This window comes from Fundulus heteroclitus, chromosome 24 (genome assembly GCF_011125445.2).
Source record: "Fundulus heteroclitus isolate FHET01 chromosome 24, MU-UCD_Fhet_4.1, whole genome shotgun sequence".
Taxonomy (NCBI): Eukaryota; Metazoa; Chordata; class Actinopteri; order Cyprinodontiformes; family Fundulidae; genus Fundulus; species Fundulus heteroclitus.
The window spans coordinates 19971838-19993705 of record NC_046384.1 but is presented as its reverse complement, the minus strand read 5'-3'; the positions used below and the strand labels follow the sequence as shown (position 1 = coordinate 19993705).

The 21868-nt window shown below is 42.7% G+C and overlaps 3 protein-coding genes across 5 annotated transcripts in view; 1 reads left to right on the top strand and 2 right to left on the bottom strand.

Moving 5' to 3' along the window:
- Positions 1-3383, bottom strand: part of abcb11b (ATP-binding cassette, sub-family B (MDR/TAP), member 11b) — a 28937-nt gene extending 25554 nt beyond the window's left edge. Inside the window, exons 1-2 of the mRNA XM_036128211.1 lie at positions 3108-3383; positions 2924-2942 (exon numbers count right to left, since the gene is read on the bottom strand). Of these exons, the coding sequence (XP_035984104.1) occupies positions 2924-2942; positions 3108-3186 (98 nt within the window). The 5' untranslated portion in view covers positions 3187-3383. The remainder of the gene's footprint in view (positions 1-2923; positions 2943-3107) is intronic.
- Positions 3384-9997: 6614 nt separating this feature from the next.
- On the top strand, positions 9998-14090 carry LOC105935455 (retinol dehydrogenase 7). 3 transcript variants are annotated; one of them, XM_012875835.3, is made up of 5 exons: positions 9998-10108; positions 12590-12960; positions 13070-13328; positions 13430-13593; positions 13686-14090. In XM_012875835.3, exons 2-5 carry the CDS (start codon positions 12648-12650, stop codon positions 13907-13909), a joined length of 960 nt encoding a protein of 319 aa, XP_012731289.2. In that variant the 5' UTR covers positions 9998-10108; positions 12590-12647; the 3' UTR covers positions 13910-14090. The 3 variants fall into 3 exon arrangements, with proteins under 3 accessions (XP_012731289.2, XP_035984332.1, XP_021178917.2); XM_036128439.1 differs by having other exon boundaries at positions 10029-10108; positions 12646-12960; XM_021323242.2 differs by lacking the exon at positions 9998-10108 and adding an exon at positions 10588-10649.
- Positions 14091-15128: 1038 nt separating this feature from the next.
- Positions 15129-20640, bottom strand: atp5f1b (ATP synthase F1 subunit beta). Its single transcript, XM_012875834.3, has 10 exons — positions 20538-20640; positions 19718-19891; positions 19456-19630; positions 19250-19371; positions 17638-17822; positions 17399-17557; positions 17187-17309; positions 15904-16116; positions 15632-15833; positions 15129-15549 (listed from the first exon to the last, which is right to left on the bottom strand). The coding sequence occupies exons 1-10, from the start codon at positions 20638-20640 to the stop codon at positions 15452-15454; spliced, it is 1554 nt and encodes a 517-aa protein (XP_012731288.2). The 3' UTR covers positions 15129-15451.
- Between the last annotated feature and the right edge of the window lie 1228 nt (positions 20641-21868).

Below are 21868 nucleotides of genomic sequence, written 5' to 3'. Positions count from 1 at the left end.
CAGAAAAAAGCCTCTGGTGAGTAGCAGTTGTGTACTGCTGCCAGAAGAAAACAGGAAGACTGCCGAAGATGATTCAAAGGCAGCCACTGCTCAAAAAAACCAATCGTTACAACTGAGGAATGCTGAACAGCAACTCTGAATGCACAACACGTTTAACCTTGAAGCAGATGGGGGAAACGGCAGCAGAGGACTTCTTAGGTTGCCGCTACTGTCAGCTTACAAACAGGAAACACGTCATTTCCGCTGCAACGTTTAGATGACGGGTCAGAATTTGGTGTACACAATATGACAGCATGGTGCCATCCAACCTTATAGCGACAGTTCTGGCTGATGCCGTGGTTTGATGATCCCAAAGGCCTCATTTATTCACCACAGCCTATCCAAGTGTTGTCGCTAATCGTGTCCGCCCCTTTGTGACTACGTAACTATTTGCTAGTAGCTACTTCCAGCACAATAATGCGTCACATCACAGAGTTTAAATCATCTCACATGGGTTCTTTAAGCATGGCAGTGTGTTCACTAACGCAAGTGGCCTCCATAATACCATGGAGAGTCAAGACAGTTCTGAAGGCAAAAGGGGTTCAGAACCCAATGTGTACCTAATAAAGTACTCATAATAAAGTACTCGTAATAAAGTAAGAGTATTGGGGAGGAGCTGTTGATAGCCATAGTTCAAAAATGATATTCTGTTAGCCTTTCCTTTAGCTAAAAATGTTAAATAGATTCTATTAAAAATCTTATTTTTTTTCTAAAGTAAAAAATGACAAAAAAAAAGTTTATCTGCTCCTTATATCAGGTGGTTTGGGCTTTCTTCGACGTTAATAAGTAGCAGAAAGCTATATTTCTGTTAACAGAGACGCTAACAAAATTTTTGTCAGCCTTAGCAGTGATATAGTGGAGAAGAGAAATTAAAATAAATAATAGCTGAAACAATGTATTTTATAGGGATTTCACGTAATAGATTAACACATATCTGTTAACAGAGCACTTCGCTCTCAGACTCTCTAGAGTCTCTAAAAGTAGAATGGGAGGCAGATCCTTTAGCTATCAGGCTCCTCTCCTCTGGAACCAACTCCCAATTTTGGTCCGTGAGGCAGACACCCTGTCTACTTTTAAGACTAATCTTAAAACCTTCCTTTTTGACAAAACCTATAACTAGAGTGGCTCATGTTACCCTGAGCTACCTTTATAGTTTTACTGCTATAGGCTTAGGCTACTGGAGGATATCAGGATCTATTTTTCTCACTATATAGAGAACTACTGTTGTTCAATTATGCATTATGTGTGTCATTTCTGCTTTAACTTTATGTTCTCTCTCTTTTATCTTCATAGTAGGTACACCTGGTCTGGCGTTCTGTTAACTGTGACATCATCCAGAGAAGACGGCTCACCCGCTATTACCATCTAATGTAGAACAGATTACTGGATCAATGTGTGCTTCTGTGCTTTTTTGTCTCTCTTGTTGTGTCTCTGCTCTGTCTTCTGTAACCCCAGTCGGTCGAGGCAGATGACCGTTCATACTGAGCCCGGTTCTGCCGGAGGTTTTCCTTCCCGCTAATGGGGAGTTTTTCTTCCCACTGTCGCTTCATGCTTGCTCAGTATGAGGGATTGCTGTAAAGCCATGGACAATGCAGACGACTCTCCCTGTAGCTCTACGCTTCTCCAGGAGTGAATGCTGCTTGTCGGGACTTTGATGCAATCAACTGGTTTCCTTATATAGGACATTTTTGACCAATCTGTATAATCTGACCCAATCTGTATAATATGATTGAACTTGACTTTGTAAAGTGCCTTGAGATGACATGTTTCATGATTTGGCGCTATATAAATAAAATTGAATTGAATTGAATATTGGTGCATATAAAAGTGTAAAAAGCGTAAAAAGTTTAAAATGCATTTGTATTTGGCCACACTGAGTCGTCACACTGCACTGGCCTAACCACCTTTTGCTGTATTACTGCTGCAAGTGTTTTGGGTGTACGTTTCTACAATTTTTGTACACCTGAAGACTAAATTCTAGTTTTGTTTTCTGGCTGCATATTCAAGGTTGTCGTCCTGCTGGGAGGGCAACCTCTGTCCTGGCCTCAACTCTTTTGAAGCGGTTAAGAATTGACCGCCTCCAGTTGTGCTCACCCCAGGTTTTTTTTGCCTGAAAGATGTGGCGTTTCTATTGTAGACTTCTGCAGTAATAAAAAAAAAAGACTCTTGAAACAGAAACTACATTTTAACATATTTAATCTAAACGGCAGAGGGATGTTTACAGCTCATTACTGGACTCTCAAACACGACAATGCTAAATGGGTAGAGAGAGTTCAACTCTCGGCCACGGCAGCTTATACGGATGAGCGTATATCTATTGGATTGGGAGCATTTCTGGTTGATTTGTTAAGGATACAGTTGTCCTCCCAATAGATTATCCCACCCAAGCTGTGGATCTCTGCAGCTCCTCCAAAGCTACTATCATCCACCTAAACTCGACCCGTGAGTTTAGGTGGACTTTTGGGGGGACTTCTGACGGTATTTATTTAATACCTGCTGAATTTTTAGGGGTGTCAGACTAAAAGGGGTCGAATCACTACACATTCCACACTTTTCAGATTTTATTTTATTTTAAAACATTTTAAACCACATGTCTTTTTCTTTTCATGTTAGTTTGGCACTACTTTGTGTCGTCTATCAATACTATAAAGTGTTAATAGAAGACTGTACATTCAGGTTTGTGGGTATAATGTCACAAAATGTAGAAAAGTGAGCATAAGTCCTTTGGCAAAGCGCTAGTCGCGTGGTAATTGGATTTTTGGTATTTGCAGATGTTTCATGGATTGAAACCCCATAATTGATGCATTGTTAAGAATGTGTAAAAGAGTTAATCATTTCTATTGAGCAGATAATAATTTGTCCATATCTATAATGCTGTACTTACATGTAGGACCCAGCTGGCTCTGCAACACAAACAGAGGAAAGGCGTTTTAAATTAGTGGTTCAAACTGCTATCTCTAACATTCTATTTAACTTCTATCTAAACCTCCTTTTCCCCACTCATTATAACTTGATCAATATTCTTTCGATGTCAAACCGTCCACCAACCAAATGAAATGGTACATTACCTTCGCCTGAAACTTCATAGCTGTGGTTGTCCTGTCCCAGTTTTTTTATGCTTTGCAGTCGTACAGATCCCGCCGGCATGTTGACAAAACCCGCTTCGGGACGTTCCGAAGCTTAACCTCCAGGAGATTAATTCTAAGATGCAAACCAGGAATGTTCAGACCTGATGTCTTTCCTAATCCAGGACTGAAAACCAGACGGGTCCAGGTCGCCGTCAGCTCCGCGGTCCGGCTGGTTGACGCGCAGCTTCTGGAACGGGGGGGGGGTTGTTGCTGTGACAGTTTGTCAGGTGGGTACAGGTAGACACCCTTTGCACATTGGCAGCAGAGTCACGTGGTGTTATTTGGGCTTGGTTGGAACTCGGGGTCAGATTGCTTTGTTTGAAGGTAAGTGTCCTATCGGTTCCTCTGCTGGAAAAGGCCGCTGACCTTGCACAGCAAACATTTCCCGTGCAGAAGCCCTGCGCTTTCTGTGTATTTGCTAAATGCGGCCGCTGTGTTCAGGTAAACGGCAGCTTTAAATGACCATTGGATAAGGCAATTTTGCCGAATCGTATTATGAGCTCCGATATTTAAGCGGTAATGAGGATGAGAGACGCGTTTCAGTTCTCCAGAGGAACAAGACTTCATTAGAACCTAAGTAGGCCGGGAAGCCGTCGAAGGGAGAAGCAAAAGTTTCAGCGAACGCGTGCAACAGTTTAAAGGAGCCGTTCTTCAAAGAGAAAGGTTATAAAAAGTGCTACAGCGTGAATAATAGCTGTGGTTCTTCCATTAGCAGATTCAGCGAAGGTGGACGGAGACATATGCCGGCGATAACGAACGGGAATGCAGATGGTTGTGAGGGCGAGAACAGTTTTGCTGGCTCATAATGAAAAGGCCGTTTTTATTCTCTGATCTTCTCTTTTCAAGCTGAAATGTGAGGTTTTTATGAGCTGCCAGCCATCTTCATCAAAATTGACTAAAACACACACTTGAACTATATCACTCTAAGTGTAACGTATCTATACATTAGTTTTATTAATATGTTTAACTGAATTACCTAAACGTTTCTGCAATACTAATTTGTTCTAAAGTTCTCCGTTTCCAGAAGGCCCTTCACTTCGGAAACAAACATTTTACAGCAGCTCCAAAAACATGGCAGCATGAGTTTCAACCTTTAAACAGGCAGATGGCACCTTTAATGCTGCTCTTCACTGGGTCCATGTGTTAAAGCAGCCGCCATCTTGGTACAGGGACCCCGCCTTCCTAAAGAAGGACAGTCTGTTGTGTCAAAGTGCTGTGTAGTGTGATTAGATTTGTTTCAAGCCAGGCATGTGTTTCATACACAAAACCCATAAAATGATTATTTTTATGTTTAGAAAAACCAATATAACCAGTCATGTCTATCTTACTTCTGTACATTTGCTGCCGAGTCTTCCTCACAGCGTAGTTTTATTTATCTTTATCGTAGTTATTCTGTATTTTACAGAGCATTACATTCTAAACAATGTAGCAGGAGAGATGTTACAATATTTTGATATAATCAGTACCAAATAATCAAAGATACCGAGTTGGGTCATAAGTCGATAGAAAGTGATTCATTAACATTTATCCAAACAGTCGCATTTCTTCCGGCTGCAGCGCTGTAGTAAGACACAATGAGCCTCCCTGCAGCCGCTCATTTTAACAATGGTCCGCTGCTGGGGGTTTAAACCCTGCTAACATGTTGACACGCAGCCAGGAACACTTATTTATCAGCAAGACGAACACAAAAGCTCTGTCGGGAGAAACTACATAGAAAAGTAACAAAACAAACCCCTTCCATTACTTCTCCGTTTAATTGCATATGTATTTATTGGAGGCTAACGTGACTAATAATAACACGGGTAATGGTGTTACCTGTGTCAGACTGAAGCTGACAATTAAAACAGAGCAAAATGAAGAATCTACCCTGCTGCTGTAGTTGATCGTTAAAGAGAATGTCATGAAAATTGGCCAGAAAGGCAGAAATTGTTCAGGTCTGCTGCTGAATAGATTTGCATGGACCAGATCCATAATTAAACTGTAAACATCTGTTTTGGGTTTGCCAGATCCATGTTTGTATAAAAAAATAATTTATTTTAGTATAGAATTATGCTTTATTTGTCCATCAGGAGTAACATTTATATGTATAATCAGCAAACTGACCGCACACATTGGCGCCATAATGTAGCAGTTGGGTTCCTTTATATTATGTTCCACTTGTTTCTATTAGACACACACAAAAAAATATTTTTTTATTAAAGTTACCATTAAAATAAGTGTAAATATGTTTTCCAATTTCTTTATGAATGCCACTATTAACATTAGGCCTCATCACAATAAACATTCATTGATGGATTTTTTTAGAATGCATATGAAAAAAATTTGAATTACAACGCAAACACTAACTATTCACCCCCAAAATACATAAAACGACCACATTTTAAAGCATTAACACAGCCAAGATTGTGCAGAAAATACACCGCAAAACAATGTCAATGGATCCAGGAGGGTTGCTGTGTGCTCCACAATGGTTTGCCAGTGCACTAGCGGTTATTGCCCTTTTCGAGCTACACATCCCGGTCATTCAATGTTGGACAAAAGCCACACTCAGTCTGAAGCACAGAATACAGAAAGTTTCAAGTGAACATTTAAAGTAAACGAAGAGGCCCTAAAATAGAGTAGCGCAAACTAAAACCTTTGTTGACCTGTGCCATGGAAATTTTCCTACGAAAGTCCTGATGCAGAAGTAAACAAAAAGCGTGGGCACATTCAAAACTAAGTAGAGCCTCTTAAATGTGTGCTTTGCTGACATTGGTTTTATGAAAGAAAACTTTGTTGTTGTTTTTTTTCAAACAGAAACATCTGGCAGGTTTAACTTTTAAAATGGACCATCAATCACAGCAGTCTTAGTTCTCATTTGCTTGAGTGTAAATCTGTAGTTTAACATGACATCAATCTACCTGCTTTTGCCAATGAAAGCCGGTGAGTGAACAGCTGGTCGTTCACCTCCGCCTTTAAATTGTTGTCAGGGCACTTCTAACAAGGACGACGAAGATGTGTCCGTAAAACTCTGCAGGTATTTCACATGTTATGTCGGAACACGGAGGAATAATAATATAATTTTAGCCAGTGACCAAGCAACTGCAAGTTAAAAAAAAAAAACTGATTGAAAAACTGCTTTTGATTTTCTCTTGGTCAATCCTTTAAGATGTTTTCATTCTTATATCTGAAAGTATTTGAAATCATAATTAGTATTTGCTTTTTTTTTTTTTTTAGCTAGTATTAGCTTTATTGTTTGTTTATTTTTGTTTTTTGTATGTGGGATATTCTTTCCACAAGTGAATGAAAGCGGGATTTGCACAACAGGATGTGAATCCCGAAACTACACTGCTGCCATCTGGTGGTGGAAATGCGAAAAGCGTCCTCCTGAAGAAAAACATCCCATTATAACTCTTGGCAGATTGGAAGAGTCATTGTCTGCAGCCCTAAAATGAATCAGAACAAAGTGACTTCAGAATTTAAAAATAAAAACTCAACTGTGAAAGACTTTGAGTGCTTGTCTCTTATCTCAATACATAGAAAAAGGCTGTTCGTTTAAATCTTAGACCAGTGCCGTGCAAAACTATTCATACCCCTTGAACTTTTTTAAGTTTTCCAACAAACTTTAATGCATTTCCTTGGGATTTGATGTGATAGACAAACACAAGGCAGTGTAAAATTGTGGATTGGAAGAAAAGAATAAGAAATCATTACAGAGAAAAATCTGAAAAGTGCGGCATGCATTTGTATTCCTTTCTCTTTCCTCTCATACCCCTAATTAAAGATCCAGTTCAAGCAATTTTCTTCAGACGTCCCCTGATTGATAGACCTGGCTTATATTTAGGGGTCAACCATTAGTCGCAGCAGTAAGAGAGAACAAAGGATGTGGAGAAAATGTAAGTAGAAGTCACTACTACACAGGAAGCGTGTAGAAGACGGTGCTCCGGTTAGACCAAAGCAGAACTTTTTGGGCAACATGCAATACCACGCATCCTCCTCTGGGTGGCAGCACCATGATGTAGGATTACTTAAAATATATATTTTAAGTGCAGTCCTGGCCATTTTATGCTGTTGCTTAACAACCTGTTTTTTTAGATAAAGAACACTTAATTCAAAACACAACCCCTTATTCAACCAACTTCTTACAAAAACTACAAGTTTTTAAAAAGGAAAAAAGAACATGTGCTCTCTGAACTCTGAAGTTCAGTGATGGAACTTTCTTGGGTCTGCATTTGTATTTGGTTGCGAGGATGTGATGAGTAATGTAATATTGACCTGTATGATAGGCTAGAATGCAATAGGAAGGAAAACTTTTTATGGACCTCTTTTTTTTTTTACATTGAACCACACGTCTATCTATCAAGTTATATTGCCAATGTATTATGGTTCAGCCCTATTCCATCACATAAAATCGTAAACACAAAAAAAAAAGTGCGACTGAAAAGTGGTGAAATGTGAGAAACTTTAAAGGGTATAGAAACTTTTAAAAGACACCGACTCCCTCACCAACACTCATCATTCTCATTAGTGGTACACAGAGGCAAAGTAATAATTAACCACACCCTTTAAGCATCTTTTCTGGCCCTTTATTATGAACAACACTCAAGAAGTCGTAGTGAACAATTCTGAAAAGGTCATAACAGAAAGTTCTATACTCCTCAACCCTCACTGTGTGGCGTGGGAGCTCAGAGACTCTGTAAGAGCTTTTAGGAATAAATTAAAGAACATTTATATATATGTGTGTATTGTTCTCTCTGTCCACATGCTCTGCGTGTTGCACTCTGAAGTCTGAGCCCTGAAAATGTTCAGCTGTAGACAAGCTTTCGCCTTCAGGCTTCAACCTGACTGAAATCTAAAGAGTTTCCTTTCTGGACAGAGACCAACAAAGGAGGACGCCATGGTTAGTCCCAGCTGTAGGTTTCAGCAGGTTTCATCAGGTATCTATGTGCTGTGTGACTACTTACATTCTATCTTCAGGCCGACTACGGTTTGGGCTCATAGTAAATGTCACGAGGACACCATCCATTCAAAGGTGGAACGGAGAAAGGATGAAAAGATGCAGTGTGGACTTGAACCAGAAGATCTTCAATCTATTTAGGTGTTAAGCCATTCGGTGATTTCAGTGATCCAGAGGAAACATGTGGAATTTATGTAGCAGTGACTATAGAAGATTCAAATTATTTCTGGATCAGCTCCAGCTGTCTGATTGACCTTTTAGGCAAACCAGGGAAGACAATGTTGCGGTGATGAATGAAAAAAAAGATAAACGCACGGAGGCGTTTTTCAAGATCCTGATGGGACCTTTAAAGAATGTACCCAATAGAATGTAACCTTCTAGTTCCCAGATGGTCATAATGTTAGTACTGATAGTAACCGTAGGAGAACCTCCCTTTAAATAGCATCCACTGGAGGTTTTCTGAAGGTTCCAACATGAAAGCTGTAGTTTTCCTCCAGGGAAAGCTTTGCAAATATTTCCTGATACCCTTCAGAGAGTCTCTGTTCTACTGTAGGTGTTTATTCTTTATTGCTTTACATTTCGCTAAAAACTATGGCAAATTTACATTCTATGCTAACGATTATTAATTTCTTTGGTTTTGTTTCTGTTTTGTTTTTTTGTACACCAACCAAAAAGAACTGTGGGTCCATTTCTATAAGGGACTGATATAGGACCAGCATGCACCAGCACGAGGCCATTGTTTATTGATCTTATCTTACAGTGGATGAAGCAGCAGGGAACCACTGAAACATGGATCTTTGTAAATTTCTTGCCAAACTAGATAAATAAATTGCACCTTTCAGGGTTTGGACGCTGCGCTTAGTGTGCCTGCGTACAAAATACATCCCACAGTGCAGCAGTGGCATTTATGTTAGATGTTTGCTTTGACTATCTAACCTTCAGAGAACCTTGAGGGAGCATTCCCTGCGGGTTATACTTTAAAATGTGCAGCTGAGTTTAAGGAAACCCTTACGGAACAACCCCTGAAGGTTCACAGAATGTACTGTTAAAGGCTACAGTACAGGCTACAGTCAAAGTGACACTGAATGAAGAGCCATTTGGGATATATAACAAGCAGTTCTTGTAAGAGAACTGAGCCAACAGAGCCGAATCTCTTAAAAGAGCCGGACTTCCCATTGCTACTGGACAGCCATGTCTAAATCCACACACACATATACGTAGACGGCTCATTGGGCGCAGGTTTGCACGTCAGAAAGTAGGGAACGTCTGTGTTCCCTGTGTATATGTTTTAAGTTTTCAGATAGAAAGATATAGGTGGAGCTTGCATAAACTTGTAAAAAAAAAATAGAGAGAGAATAATTGATAGAGATTGGCAGCCATATTGGCTTTTGATCGATGTTTTGAAAGATGTGCATATATAGATTTTGAAGTATTCTAAATAAATTGGTGTTTATATATATGTCCACATTATAGATGTGTGTGTATATATATATATATATATATATACATATAAAAATCAGGTGGTTAAATCTAAACATTGGGGTCTTTATTATTTCATAAAACCGTGTGAACCTTTTAATATCCGGTATAGACACATTTTAGCAACAGACTTTTTGGGGGTGTATTAAAGAGATAAAATTACTAATATGAGAATAGTCACAGTTTGCAGAACTATCTTAGTCCTGGAGTAATAGGGGTTAGATTCTTATAATTATTTTTATTATTTATCAGAATAAGGTCAGGAGAATGAAGCCAGAATGAAGAATATAAGGTATATTCTGAGATTTAAGTCCTTCTGATTCTGTTTAAGTGTTTGAGTCTAAAAGCAGATTTGCCACATTCAATATGGCGGACGCTCTGACGCATTCGCAACATAGTCAGGACCCGCCCAACGAGGCGTCTACGTGATGTCTTCTCTCGCCGCTAGGCAGCGTCTGTTTAAATGAGTTTCCTGGGTTCGTCTCTTCAAGTCCACTCGAACAACAGACACAGTCCACTGGTGTAGGTAAGACTGAAGCTCTTCGCTACCTTTTTTTTGCAGAATATATCGGAGACATCTGCAGAATGACTCGCTGGACTTGTTGTCCAGTAAGAGCATTTTAAAATCTGCTGATCGGAAATAGAAAATTCACTCTGTCGGTCCCCGAACGACCTTATCACGTCACATAACATGACGAAGTTCTGGTTGTCATTTTAAAAGCAGAAGAAGCTTTGCGTGGGACTTTGCTGGTGATCAATGCTTTCAAGACAGGCTTTTTAAATGTCCGACTCTGCTCTGCTGAAAGGAATGAACGGGACGCTTTTTAGTTGGTGGGGTTTTATTGGCTGCAAAAGTATCGAGAGAAAGAACTTAGGAGAATGTGGTGGGAGTGGAACCCATGATGAAAATTCAAGTTCGAGAATCTCTATTATCCCCTTGGGACCATTGATTGCACTGCCAGTAAACACACACAGACCATAGATCTTATCACTGTGGGGATAACGGAATGGTTTTAGTCCATGAATCCCGGATCCTGGCAGCAGATATCTGCGTCTGGGTGGAACAGGTTGGTCTCTTAAATTCAAAAAAATACTTTTAAGTGCAGCCCTGGTAATTTTACGCTGTTAAGTGACCTATTTTTAGAAAAAAAAAAAAAAAAACACACACTCACAAACAGTGTATTCAAACGCAAACTTTTATTCAACGAACTTTTTACCAAAACTGCAAGTTTTTAAAAAAACAACAAAAAAAACGTGTGCTCGTTGAACTCTTTGAAGGGGGCGGGGCTTGAGGCGGTGCGTACCTGTGTCTGCGTTTGTTGGTTGGAAGGATGTGTCATCATATTCTGAAACTTCATAGCAGCATATTGTATGATCCCTCACCTACCTACACAGCACTCCATGTGGCGGGGGAATTACTCCCGTTAATATCTTTAGTGTCTTTGCGCTGACACTGAGCTCTGCAAATTCACACACTAATTCTTGATTTCTTTAGCTGTTTGGCTACATAATTAGGATCATCGTTAGAAACTGGAAAAAAATAAAAATAAAATTAGTTGGCATGTCTACATGCCAACTAATTTTAAGATATTGCAGGAAGAAGCACTTTCTGTCCTATAACTTATGTGAACATGTGGAATCTGCTAAACCCTACTTGGACTTTAACTGTCTGTAAGAACCCTGTTTATTAAACTAATCAGTTGGCCTTCATATGAGAACCTTGTTGGAGTGCTTGACATCATGGAAACGTCGCCAGTGGGCCTTTTCAGAAGCCCAACTGACAGTGGGTAGTTTAGCTAGCTTATTTATGTTTTAAGAACATAAAGATTTTAGAAAAAACGTAGATTTCTTTCAGTGCAAAAAAAAAAAAAAAAAAGATGACTGCAAACACGGGATATTAAAACCCAACCCTAACTGAATTAAATCAATCCTCAGTCTTTCTAATCTGCTGATGCAGGGACAGAACAACAAAATGTGAGCTTTAGCACTGAAGTGAAGTAATTCTTTAACTGTGCTTTGAAGGGCATTCCTACTGGATGACTGAAGATAAACCGATCTGGTATGCCTCTCCAACCCTGTCTGAACAGATATGCAGCGCGTGTTACAGTGTCTGCTGCAATGTTGGGAAATACCTGCGTTTACTTGTGTCTGGCTGTATGATTTGCCGTCACAGGTTTCTTTTGTTATGGCTTTCTTGTTGCAATTAATACTCTTAAGGCTGGAGGATATAGAAAAAAAGCATATTGATTAAAATAGAAATCATATTGATCGTTATCGATAACTATCAACAAATTCAAAACATATAATTCTAAGTGCAGCCCTGGCCATTTTATGCTGTTACTTTGTTACTTAGCGAACTATTTTTTGATACAGAACACACAAACACTAAATTCAAACTCAACCCTTTTTTCGACCATTTTTTTTTTTTTACCAAAACTGCAAGTTTATTAAAAACAAAAGTGCGTGTGCTCAGTGAAAGTGGACAGGGCTTTAGGCGAGGCGTTCCTGGGTCTGCGTTTGATTGGTTTGGAGGATGTAATGACTGTAGCTTTAACCGTGATTTTTTTTTAACCTTTGAGTTTTTTAAAAAAAGAATGTGTGCTCGCTGAACTCTTTGAAGGGGCGGGGCTTGGCGACGAAGCGTTCCTGGGTCTGACTGTGATTAGTTGGGAGGATGTAGTGACCGTAATGCTAATCTCCATGGCTAGAATGCAAAAGGAAGGAAAACTATTATTCTATTGAACTTTTATTGACTCCTTTTTTCTATCATCGATATATGTCTATCAATTGATACATATTGTTATTGAATTATTGTTCAGCCATAAATACTTTCAGATCATCAGATAAAAATAACCCGAGTAAAGACGAGATGCAGTTGTTAGGGTTGAAAAGGCTAACAACAAGCTAGCCTGGCCCTTTTGCATCGCTTTAATGTCCCCTTAATGACTTAAATCATCATCTTATGATGGTTATTATGTATTTCCTCTGAATATTTTTTCCTCTTCAGAGCTGAGCTTGCATCGCTCCGGCTGTTGTCCAGTACCGATCCCCTTTACATCGCAGACATGTTCCTGTACGTTCTGGGCCTGGTCGTCCTCTTCTACCTGTTCCGCTGGGCCAGAGAGCTGCCCAGGGTGGGTGACAAGGCCAGCAAGTACGTGTACGTCACGGGCTGCGACAGCGGCTTCGGGAACCTCCTGGCCCGCCACCTGGACAAGGCGGGCTTCCGAGTGATCGCCGGGTGTTTCACCGAGAAGGGAGAGGAGGAGCTGAGGAAGGCCTGCTCCGGCAACCTGACCGCAACGCATCTGGACGTGACCTCGAAGGAGAGCGTGGCCAAAGTCGCAGCAATGATCCGGGACAAAGTCGGGGAGCGCGGTGAGCTGGTTGCAGACGCGCAGCAGTCCCAGGGTTTTGTTTTTCCCTCAAACGGTGGCTGACACATGCCAAAGTTTGACTCTTTTTGTAACATTTGGGTGCTCCGCAGGTCTCTGGGCCGTGGTGAACAACGCAGGCGTGGCCGTTCCGTCCGGCCCGTGCGACTGGCACACCCTCGACGACTACAAATCCATGCTGGACGTGAACCTGAACGGAGTGATCGGAGTCACGCTCAGCGTCCTGCCCCTGATAAAGAAGGCCAGGGGTCGGGTGGTGAATGTCGCAAGCGTGTTCGGGAGGATCTGCGTGACCGGGGGCCCATACCCCGTCTCAAAGTTCGCCGTCGAGGCGTTCAACGACAGCCTGCGGTGAATTATTAACCGGACCTAGCCGGGGATTTACCAGGTGTAGCAACGCAGCCCTTTTAGTGTTGAGGGGGGGAAATAAATAAACGACCATCTTTCCTCAGGTTCACCATGGCTCCCTTTGGTGTGAAGGTGCTCTGCATTGAGCCGGGCTTCTTCAAAACCAGCGTCACAGACAGCGACATCCACATGAAAAACGTGGACAAGCTGTGGGCCAAGCTGCCGCAGGACATCAAAGACGACTACGGGGTGGAATATCCCCAAAAGGGTGATTAGAAATCCACAACTCTTCCGTTTCCATCTTTCGATTTTCCGTTTATCGCTTCGTCTGACGGGACCCTTTTTTTGCTTTTGTTCTAGCAAAAGACGTGATCAAAGAAAAGGTCTCCCAGATGAGCGACGGCGACCTGATGAAGGTGGTCGGCTGCATGGAGCACGCCGTGTCCGCCGCCTGGCCGCGCAAGCGCTACTCTCCCGGCTGGGACGCCAAGTTCTTCTGGCTGCCGCTGTCGTACATGCCGACGTGCGTCGTCGACTACATCTTCCTGAAGAACGCCATTCCCATCGCCAAGAAGTTACAGTAGTCAACGGTGCAATCTCTGTGGACAGTACGCATGTTAATAAACCAAGATGGCTGAAGGACAGGCTCAAGGCCACCTTATCTGCGGTTCAAGGCAAATCCTCAGCACTGGTGATAGTCGGAGCGTTAAAAGGTTAAGGTAGAGCAATAAAAGGCCAACCTACTTTAATTGTGATTAGTAAAAACCAGGCCGCAGCAGAACTAGTCTGTTGCTGTTGTGGAATAACAGTATGCTGCATAAATGTTCCTCCTGAGCAAAGAAACAAGCTAATTAATTGGAAAGCTGAAAATAGGTACATGTGCCCACAATCCAACCTAAAATAAAAAAAGTGCACAAAGTTTAATTTCTTCAGAGCAGCCGCAGCCAGCCGGGCCGACTCAAGGTGCCGAGGTCATCACCAGCGTGCTCAATAGTTGGCACAATGTTTTTGTAGGGGGCCCGATTCACTTTTTGGTTTAACAAACATGGTGCTGTGCTTTATGCCAAGGGACTTTACAAGTATTCTGGTTTGTTCAAATATACATTTTGCAAACATTAGTTGTGCTGCCATGTCTTTTTATATTTGATTTCAATTATTTCCAACAGTTCTGTAATTGTAAGATCCAAGTTGTAAAACTTGTGCAGGGAAGTGATGTTTGGGTGACTTTGCTCAGACATGCAGCTTTTAATGCTTACCCCTTGATAAACTACCTTACTGCAGTATTATGGAAATGATCAGTCCAGCAGCACATGGCTGTCGCTTTCCACTTATAAATGCTGTGAAATCTGAAACTGGTGTACTTTGTTTTTTTTTCCTGCATACAGATTTCCTATTAGGTTAAGTTTATTAAGTGACTGAAATTTTTTTTTTTTTAACATCAAGGGTTGGATTTGTACGATTTCAGGACCTTGAAAAGATTGGATGCATTTTTATAAGAACCAGAGACCCACTACACCTCTTAGAATCCTCTTGGCTTAAATACATTTTCTGCTCTCCCAGCATTTTAGTTCAGACAGATATTCCCAGATGATAATCGCTTTAAGCTTCATCCTTACATTTTCGCCATTCAAACTTTTAATGCTTTTCATATTCCAAATACTTTGCCCTTATTCCAACACCCCCAGTTTTCCAGTTTAGTATGAGAAACCCCATTTCCCACTTTCTTCCAGCCATCTTGGCTTTAAGATGCATCGCCATCCACCAGGTGAAGAGACAACTCTTTGAAGCGGGAGACAAAACAAGTTTCCAATTATTTTCCCCCATTTTTATTTCCAAACGTAACAACCTGCAACACAACTCAAGTATGCCATCTTGTGGTCACAGTAGAGGACAACCATTTCAGAAGATTCCTCACAAGGAACAGGACTCTATTACAACTAAAGCCTTAGAAATATGCAGTTAATGAGTCTGTTGGTGTAAAGACAGCGATTTATTCCATCTTTCATTGGAAACATTAAATATAACTTTCTTCAGGGAGACAAGACAGGTACATTTGTATTTTTGACATGTTTTACAAACCAAGTGCTCCTAACCACAGGACCCCTCCCCCTCTCTGCTCAGAATGTTTATGAGTGCTCTTCAGCCAGCTTCTCAGCTTTCTGGACCACTTCCTCAATGGGGCCGACCATGTAGAAGGCCTGCTCAGGGTAGTGATCATACTCGCCTGCAATAAACAAATGCATTAAGTTATATCGTGTGCATTTGAGCTTAACTCTCACTGGTCAACATCATTTTACAACACTTGCCTCCCAGGATGCTCTTGAAGCCCTTGATGGTTTCCTTGAGGGGCACCAGCTTGCCCATGTGGCCCGTGAACACCTCGGCCACCTGGAAGGGCTGGGACAGGAAACGCTGGATCTTACGGGCGCGGGCCACCGTCAGTTTGTCCTCCTCAGACAACTCGTCCATACCCAGGATGGCAATGATGTCCTGAAGGGACTTGTAGTCCTGTAGGAAGGCCAGGTGATTAGTGAGAGAAATAATCCGACAAGCCTTTGATAAACCGCAGAGCCCAAACCTGAAGGATCTTCTGCACGCCGCGGGCGACGTCGTAGTGCTCGGCGCCTACGATGTTGGGGTCCATGATACGGGAGGTGGAGTCCAGGGGGTCGACGGCGGGGTAGATGCCCAACTCGGAGATGGCGCGGGACAGTACAGTGGTGGCGTCCAAGTGAGCGAAGGTGGTGGCTGGGGCGGGGTCAGTCAAGTCATCAGCAGGCACGTAGATGGCCTGGAGAGAAAAACGGACGGTCTGTAAGCTCTACAATAGTTCAGAGTTAAATCTTTACCCGAGGGTCTCAAGATCTAGTCCTCACATTCCTGCTCCTGGACCAGAGGGCAGAATTACCTCTGGAGACTCTTTTAAAAATGTGTTAAAACCTGAACAGCTTATTGGACACCTTGACATTTTAGTGTCACTTGTATTTCTCAACTCTACATTTGGAGTTTTAAGGTTTATTTTAGCCAAATACAATCTGTGCCATGTAGCTACTTCATTGTTTTTTTTTTTTAGCACAGAGCCATCCTGAGATGCATGTTTGGTTTTTAAGTAGTAGCTGTTAGTGTCTCCTCCCATTTTGTCTATGTTGGTAATGATGCCACCTCCGTCATTACATTTTTTTCAACTCCAAGTGAGAAAAGTAACCCATAACACCAGGTCTCTAGACAGCAAAATACCAAGCGAGGCTTACAAAGACACAGGCGTCTTTTAGCGAGGAAGCTACACATACAGGAGCCGCCAGGGTGATGGCGTGTTAACAGATGCGCCATCTTTGACATCCAGTCCTGAACTTTTACATTTTAGAGAATACAAACAGAAGGTCAACAGCTCCCATTATGCTGAACCCCCTTCCGTCCCAACCATCTGCTGTTGAGGCCATCTTGCCCAGGCAGCAGCCATTCCTCTGCTTTTTCAGCAGCTATATTCAGAATGCTCTCTAGGTGCCTTATTTCTAGTTGTTTAATGTCCAATTCTATTGAAAATGTAATCAGCTGTTTATTATATACAGTTTAGAGTAATGTACATGGTTTTAAATAGAAATCCAATCCCGATAGTGACATCACATTTACCTGCTACCAAAAGTATGCTCTGATTTCACTATTAAAGACTCATTTACAAAAGGACTTCATACAGCATGAAGACTGCTTTTTCAAAGACCGACTTATGTAAACCAGGCCACTGGCAGTACTAATGTCCTCCACCAGAGGTCAGAATATTTTTTTTGGTTTTTGGGAAGTTGTGGCATAACAGAAACCTTATTATACACACAACTTTAAGACATTGCTTTGCTAAACCTTTACCTGCACAGACGTGATTGAGCCCTTCTTGGTGGTGGTGATTCTCTCCTGCATGGTACCCATGTCAGTGGCCAGAGTGGGCTGGTACCCCACAGCAGAGGGGATACGACCCAGCAGGGCAGACACCTAGAGGGCAGGAGGGGATGGTTATTGGTAAAACCTTAACTTGAGCGGGGCTTATTAGTCTCACTGGGGTTTTAAGGAAGGGTTCGGACCTCAGACCCAGCCTGTGTGAAGCGGAAGATGTTGTCGATGAAGAGCAGCACGTCCTGACCCTCCTGGTCACGGAAGTACTCGGCCACGGTCAGGCCGGTCAAAGCCACTCTGGCGCGGGCACCGGGGGGCTCGTTCATCTGGCCGTACACCAGCGCCACCTACAGGGAGAGGCGTCGACATGAGCAGACCGTCCTAATAATACCCCGCGGCATGTCTGAGGGTCATACCAAGCCCCCACCTTGGAGGTGGTGTCCTTCAGGTTGATGACACCAGACTCAATCATCTCGTGGTACAAGTCATTTCCCTCGCGGGTTCGCTCCCCCACACCGGCGAACACGGAGTAGCCACCGTGGGCCTTGGCCACGTTGTTGATCAGCTCCATGATCAGCACAGTCTTCCCTACGCCGGCACCGCCGAACAGTCCTGAGACCACAACAGACAACGTTACCACGCTGCGTCTGAGCCCCCCACTACGTCTGAGCCCCCCCACTACAATACAGGAAGGCTGGCCTAGCAACAGGATGGGTCGGTTCAGAGATTATGAACACAAATACATTTTCTACTGACTAAACCGGAGTGAGAACGCAAAAGTAGTCATTAAAAAAGTAAAAAACAGGTATTTTATGACCTTGTGGGCTTCTATCACCTGTGTGCTTTAGAAGAGAATTGCAGTGTTGTCCGTTCAGAAGTCAAAAGAGCAACATTAGCTCAGTTTTGCTAATGGCTTTGCTAATTGATCCTAGACTGTCACCTTGACCTGGTCCGACTGATTAGAGGTCAGCCGTGAAGCTAGTCTGTTACAAAAGGGAAGCATCTGCAGCAAGTAGAACACCCGGAGCTAGAGATGCACTCAGAAATCGTCTGGTAATCAAAAGTGATCAATTTTCAGCGTCTGCCAAGGTTCTCAAAGCTGAAAGGGGGCAGAATACAAATGCTTTAAAAAAAGAAAAGAATCTACTGAAGCATTCTGACTATTCCTCGATTCAGCCACAACGGAAAGTTAGACGAGTGGATACCAGGAACATTTTACCATTTAACTTTCTTGACGAGCACAATTGCTGAAAGATGCTATATTAGAAATTTTAGATAGTGCAAGTTATTTTATCTGTTTAAGCGGTTTTGCTTACCGTTTGTGAGCGATTTGTGCTTTTTCTATGGAATAAGCTGCCACTGCAAATCAGACAGGCCAACTCACTGTTTTTAAATCTTAAATACTTAAACCATGGCTTTTAACTCAATTTGAGATGTTGATTTCTTTTTTTTTTTTTTCTATCAGTTGTATTGTTGGTCAGTCTTGTTGTATTTTTGCATTTTATTAGCATTTAAATTTATAGTGCTTTAGAAATAAATAACTATTTTAACTCTCATGGGAATAGAGATCGATGTTTATTAAACGGCTGTATTGATCACTAAACAAAGACGCATAATGTAAATTATTTTACTCTCACCCTCAAAAACTCTTAATTGTTTACAATAACAAAAAAAAGGTCGCTTAGGCCTCTTGGATAATTAAAATAAAATGTTAATTAAAACCAAGATTTTCATCTAAAAATTTTAAGATGGACAAAGCCTTTTTTTAATATGATTGCAGAAAAGTAAAAAACCTTTTAATTTTAGGCACCTGTAGATTTGACTGAATTGTTCTTTTTTAGCAGCTTGACTGATAGAGAAAACAGGCTTTTAAAAAAGCATTTGTCATCATACCACAAACTGGAATCAGCAGATCGAATGTTTACAAAGTTTGAGTTCAAAAGTCTGCCACAAAAATCTTTACTCTAATCACACCTGGAAAAAAATAAATAAATAAACCAACAGCACTCTAAATAAATAACCTGAATGCCAATACGTACCAATCTTTCCTCCCTTGGCGTACGGGGCCAGCAGGTCCACCACCTTGATGCCAGTCACCAGAATCTCCTGCTCCACACTCATGTCGGTGAACTCTGGAGCCTCAGCGTGGATAGGCGCGGTCCTGACAGGCGAACACATCTGCATTTAATTCTCAGGCACAACAGCTGTTTGCAGCAGGATTGTAGCTTTTGAGAGGCGGACGCACTGTTTGGTGGTGATGGGACCCCTCTCGTCGATGGGCTCCCCGATCACATTCATGATCCGGCCCAGGGTCTCGGGGCCTACTGGGATTCTGATGGGGGCGCCGGTATCCAGAACCTTCTGTCCACGGACCAGACCCTCGGTACCGTCCATGGCAATGGTGCGCACCGTGCTCTCCCCTGTAAAAGCAGCAGGTTGTCTCTCAGCCGCCATCTACAAAAAAAAAGAAAACACCAAAGCGCTTTTGTCGGCTGAAGGTCACTCACCAAGATGCTGGGCCACCTCCAGGACTAGCCTGGAGTCGCGGCCGGCCACCTCCAGGGCGTTGAGGATGGGAGGGAGGCCCTCGTCGAACTGGACGTCCACGACGGCGCCGATGACGGCCACGATGCGGCCGGTGGCGACGCTGGCAGCGGCGGCAGGAGCGGCATAGTCTCTGCCTGCGGAGGGACACAACCAGAGCGCAGGTTACAACACGGCCCGGCGACAGATCACGCGACTCCGTCCGAGAATCGTTTGCAAACGTTTTCTGCGGGACCGAAACTGCAGGTCTGGAGACGTCATTTAGCGAGAGACCGGAGCCTCGTCAGACGTGGTGTGTGTTATGAATGACAAATGAATGACGCGCACTCCAGCCTAAAGCCGCCGCGGTTCCTAACATTACAAAGACACAATATTCATGCGCTCAGCTCATAAATGTGTCTTTTAATGGTTTGCGTCAAACGACGTATATCTTGCAGAGGACCGCGTAACCTTGCTAATCTTGCTAACCTAGCGGCGCCTCATGTCATTTCACAAAGGTCATTACGCAAAACGGCGCAAACTGCGCGGTCCTATACATCCCAACGCAGCACACGAGTCCGCGAGAGCGTTTAGGTCACTCCGCGTGCACTTTATGCTTCCCGGTAGGTCCAACTAAAGTAGAACGTGACATTTTATCGCAGAGGCCTGCTACGTATCCGGCAGGCTAGCAAGCGTGCTGCTAGCTCCATGCTAGCGCCGCCCTCTCCCGATTACCAGCAGCGTTCTTTTCGCGAGCTTTTCTCTCAAAACAAGTTAAAACCACCCAGCATGCAATGGACTCACGGGAAAGGACCGCTGGGGATCCGACGAGGGCCTTCAGGGGCTGGACCCCAGGCTTAAGAGCCTGCAAAGCCCCGGTGCAGCAGCGTCCCACAGTTCCTAACATGGTTAAAATGGCTGAAGGTGGAAGGAGACACAGCGACTCGGGGCTTTATAAATCTATGAGCGGCCCGGCCGACTGCGCCTGCGCGGCGGCTCGACACCGTCGAGGTGGGCATGCGCAGACGCAAAGCTTAGCGCAGCCCGCTGACATTATTCTGCCCTCCACAGAGCTGGGCTGTGTGTGGCTGTAAATGGGACTGCCAAAACAAAAGGTTAAACATATTTAATAGGCTCTTTTCTGCTAATTTTGACCACCACTGCCAAAAAGACACAACAGATTCACACCACGTCGAGGGGACTTTTCTCCTGCCTCCCCAGAGTAACTATACTGCACAGCTCAAGTACGGAGTTTAATTTCCCTGTAGATCTAGATGTCAGAACGGAACATATTAAACCCCTGCTGTACTAACATTGGAGCAGGAATCTAATAAACATACTCATCTGCTCATCTTAAGCATAATATTGCCCTGTCATACATTTGAATTTGATTTTATGTGATAGACAAACACAAAGTAGGGCATATTTGAAGTGGGAAGAAAATATTGCAGTTCTTGCCACAGATTCTAATTGGATTTGGGTCTGGACCATTCTAACACATTAATATGCTTAAATTTAAATTGATCCATTGTATGTTGGGCTGCATTCTTAGGATTGTTGTCCTAAGTTTGACTGCTTTGCGGCTTCTAACAAGCTTTCCTCAAAGATTGTCCTATCTCTAACTCCATCTTCCCATCAACTCTGACCGGGTTCGCTGTTCCTGCTGAGGAAAAGCATCCCCACAGCATGACGTTGCCACCATCATGTTTCTCCGTGGGGATGGTGTGTTTTGGCAGAGGCCAGGTAGTCTCAATTGACCACAGCACCTTCGAACACATGCTTACTGTTTATCAGTAAACCTTATGGGGTCTATAATTGTGGGCTGCATTTCTGCTTGGCCACACAGTCAAGCTTGCAGCAAAGGGTTGTAGTACAGTACTTCTCTAACTTTTCATCCCGGCCTCCAATTCAGAACAAGCCAAACTCTCAATGTAGTACAATTCTATTTCAGATTAAAGTAGCTACAGTGGTAGGGTTAGACTAATTTGTTTCTCATGACAACACATCTGATTGTAATGAACCACTGCCATAGTCATATGAGTCTACAGTACTCTGAATACTCTTTATTAGAATACTAAAGTTCTAATAAAGCATGATGCTGGTGAAGATTCTCAGTCATCCAGGTCATGGTCATT

What these genes read in the sequence shown, in the direction of transcription:
- LOC105935455 (XM_021323242.2), top strand. Translation starts at nt 10,603, where the DNA reads ATGAATCCCGGATCCTGGCAGCAGATATCTGCGTCTGGGTGGAACAG. An exon ending in TCTGCGTCTGGGTGGAACAG is followed by an intron (nt 10,650 to 12,589) that starts GTTGGTCTCTTA and finishes TTTCCTCTTCAG; the next exon opens with AGCTGAGCTTGCATCGCTCC. An exon ending in GGTGGAATATCCCCAAAAGG is followed by an intron (nt 13,594 to 13,685) that starts GTGATTAGAAAT and finishes CTTTTGTTCTAG; the next exon opens with CAAAAGACGTGATCAAAGAA.
- atp5f1b (XM_012875834.3), bottom strand. Translation starts at nt 20,640, where the DNA reads ATGTTAGGAACTGTGGGACGCTGCTGCACCGGGGCTTTGCAGGCTCTT. An exon ending in GGAGGTGGCCCAGCATCTTG is followed by an intron (nt 19,631 to 19,717) that starts GTGAGTGACCTT and finishes CTGCTTTTACAG; the next exon opens with GGGAGAGCACGGTGCGCACC. An exon ending in TCACACAGGCTGGGTCTGAG is followed by an intron (nt 17,310 to 17,398) that starts GTCCGAACCCTT and finishes CCTGCCCTCTAG; the next exon opens with GTGTCTGCCCTGCTGGGTCG.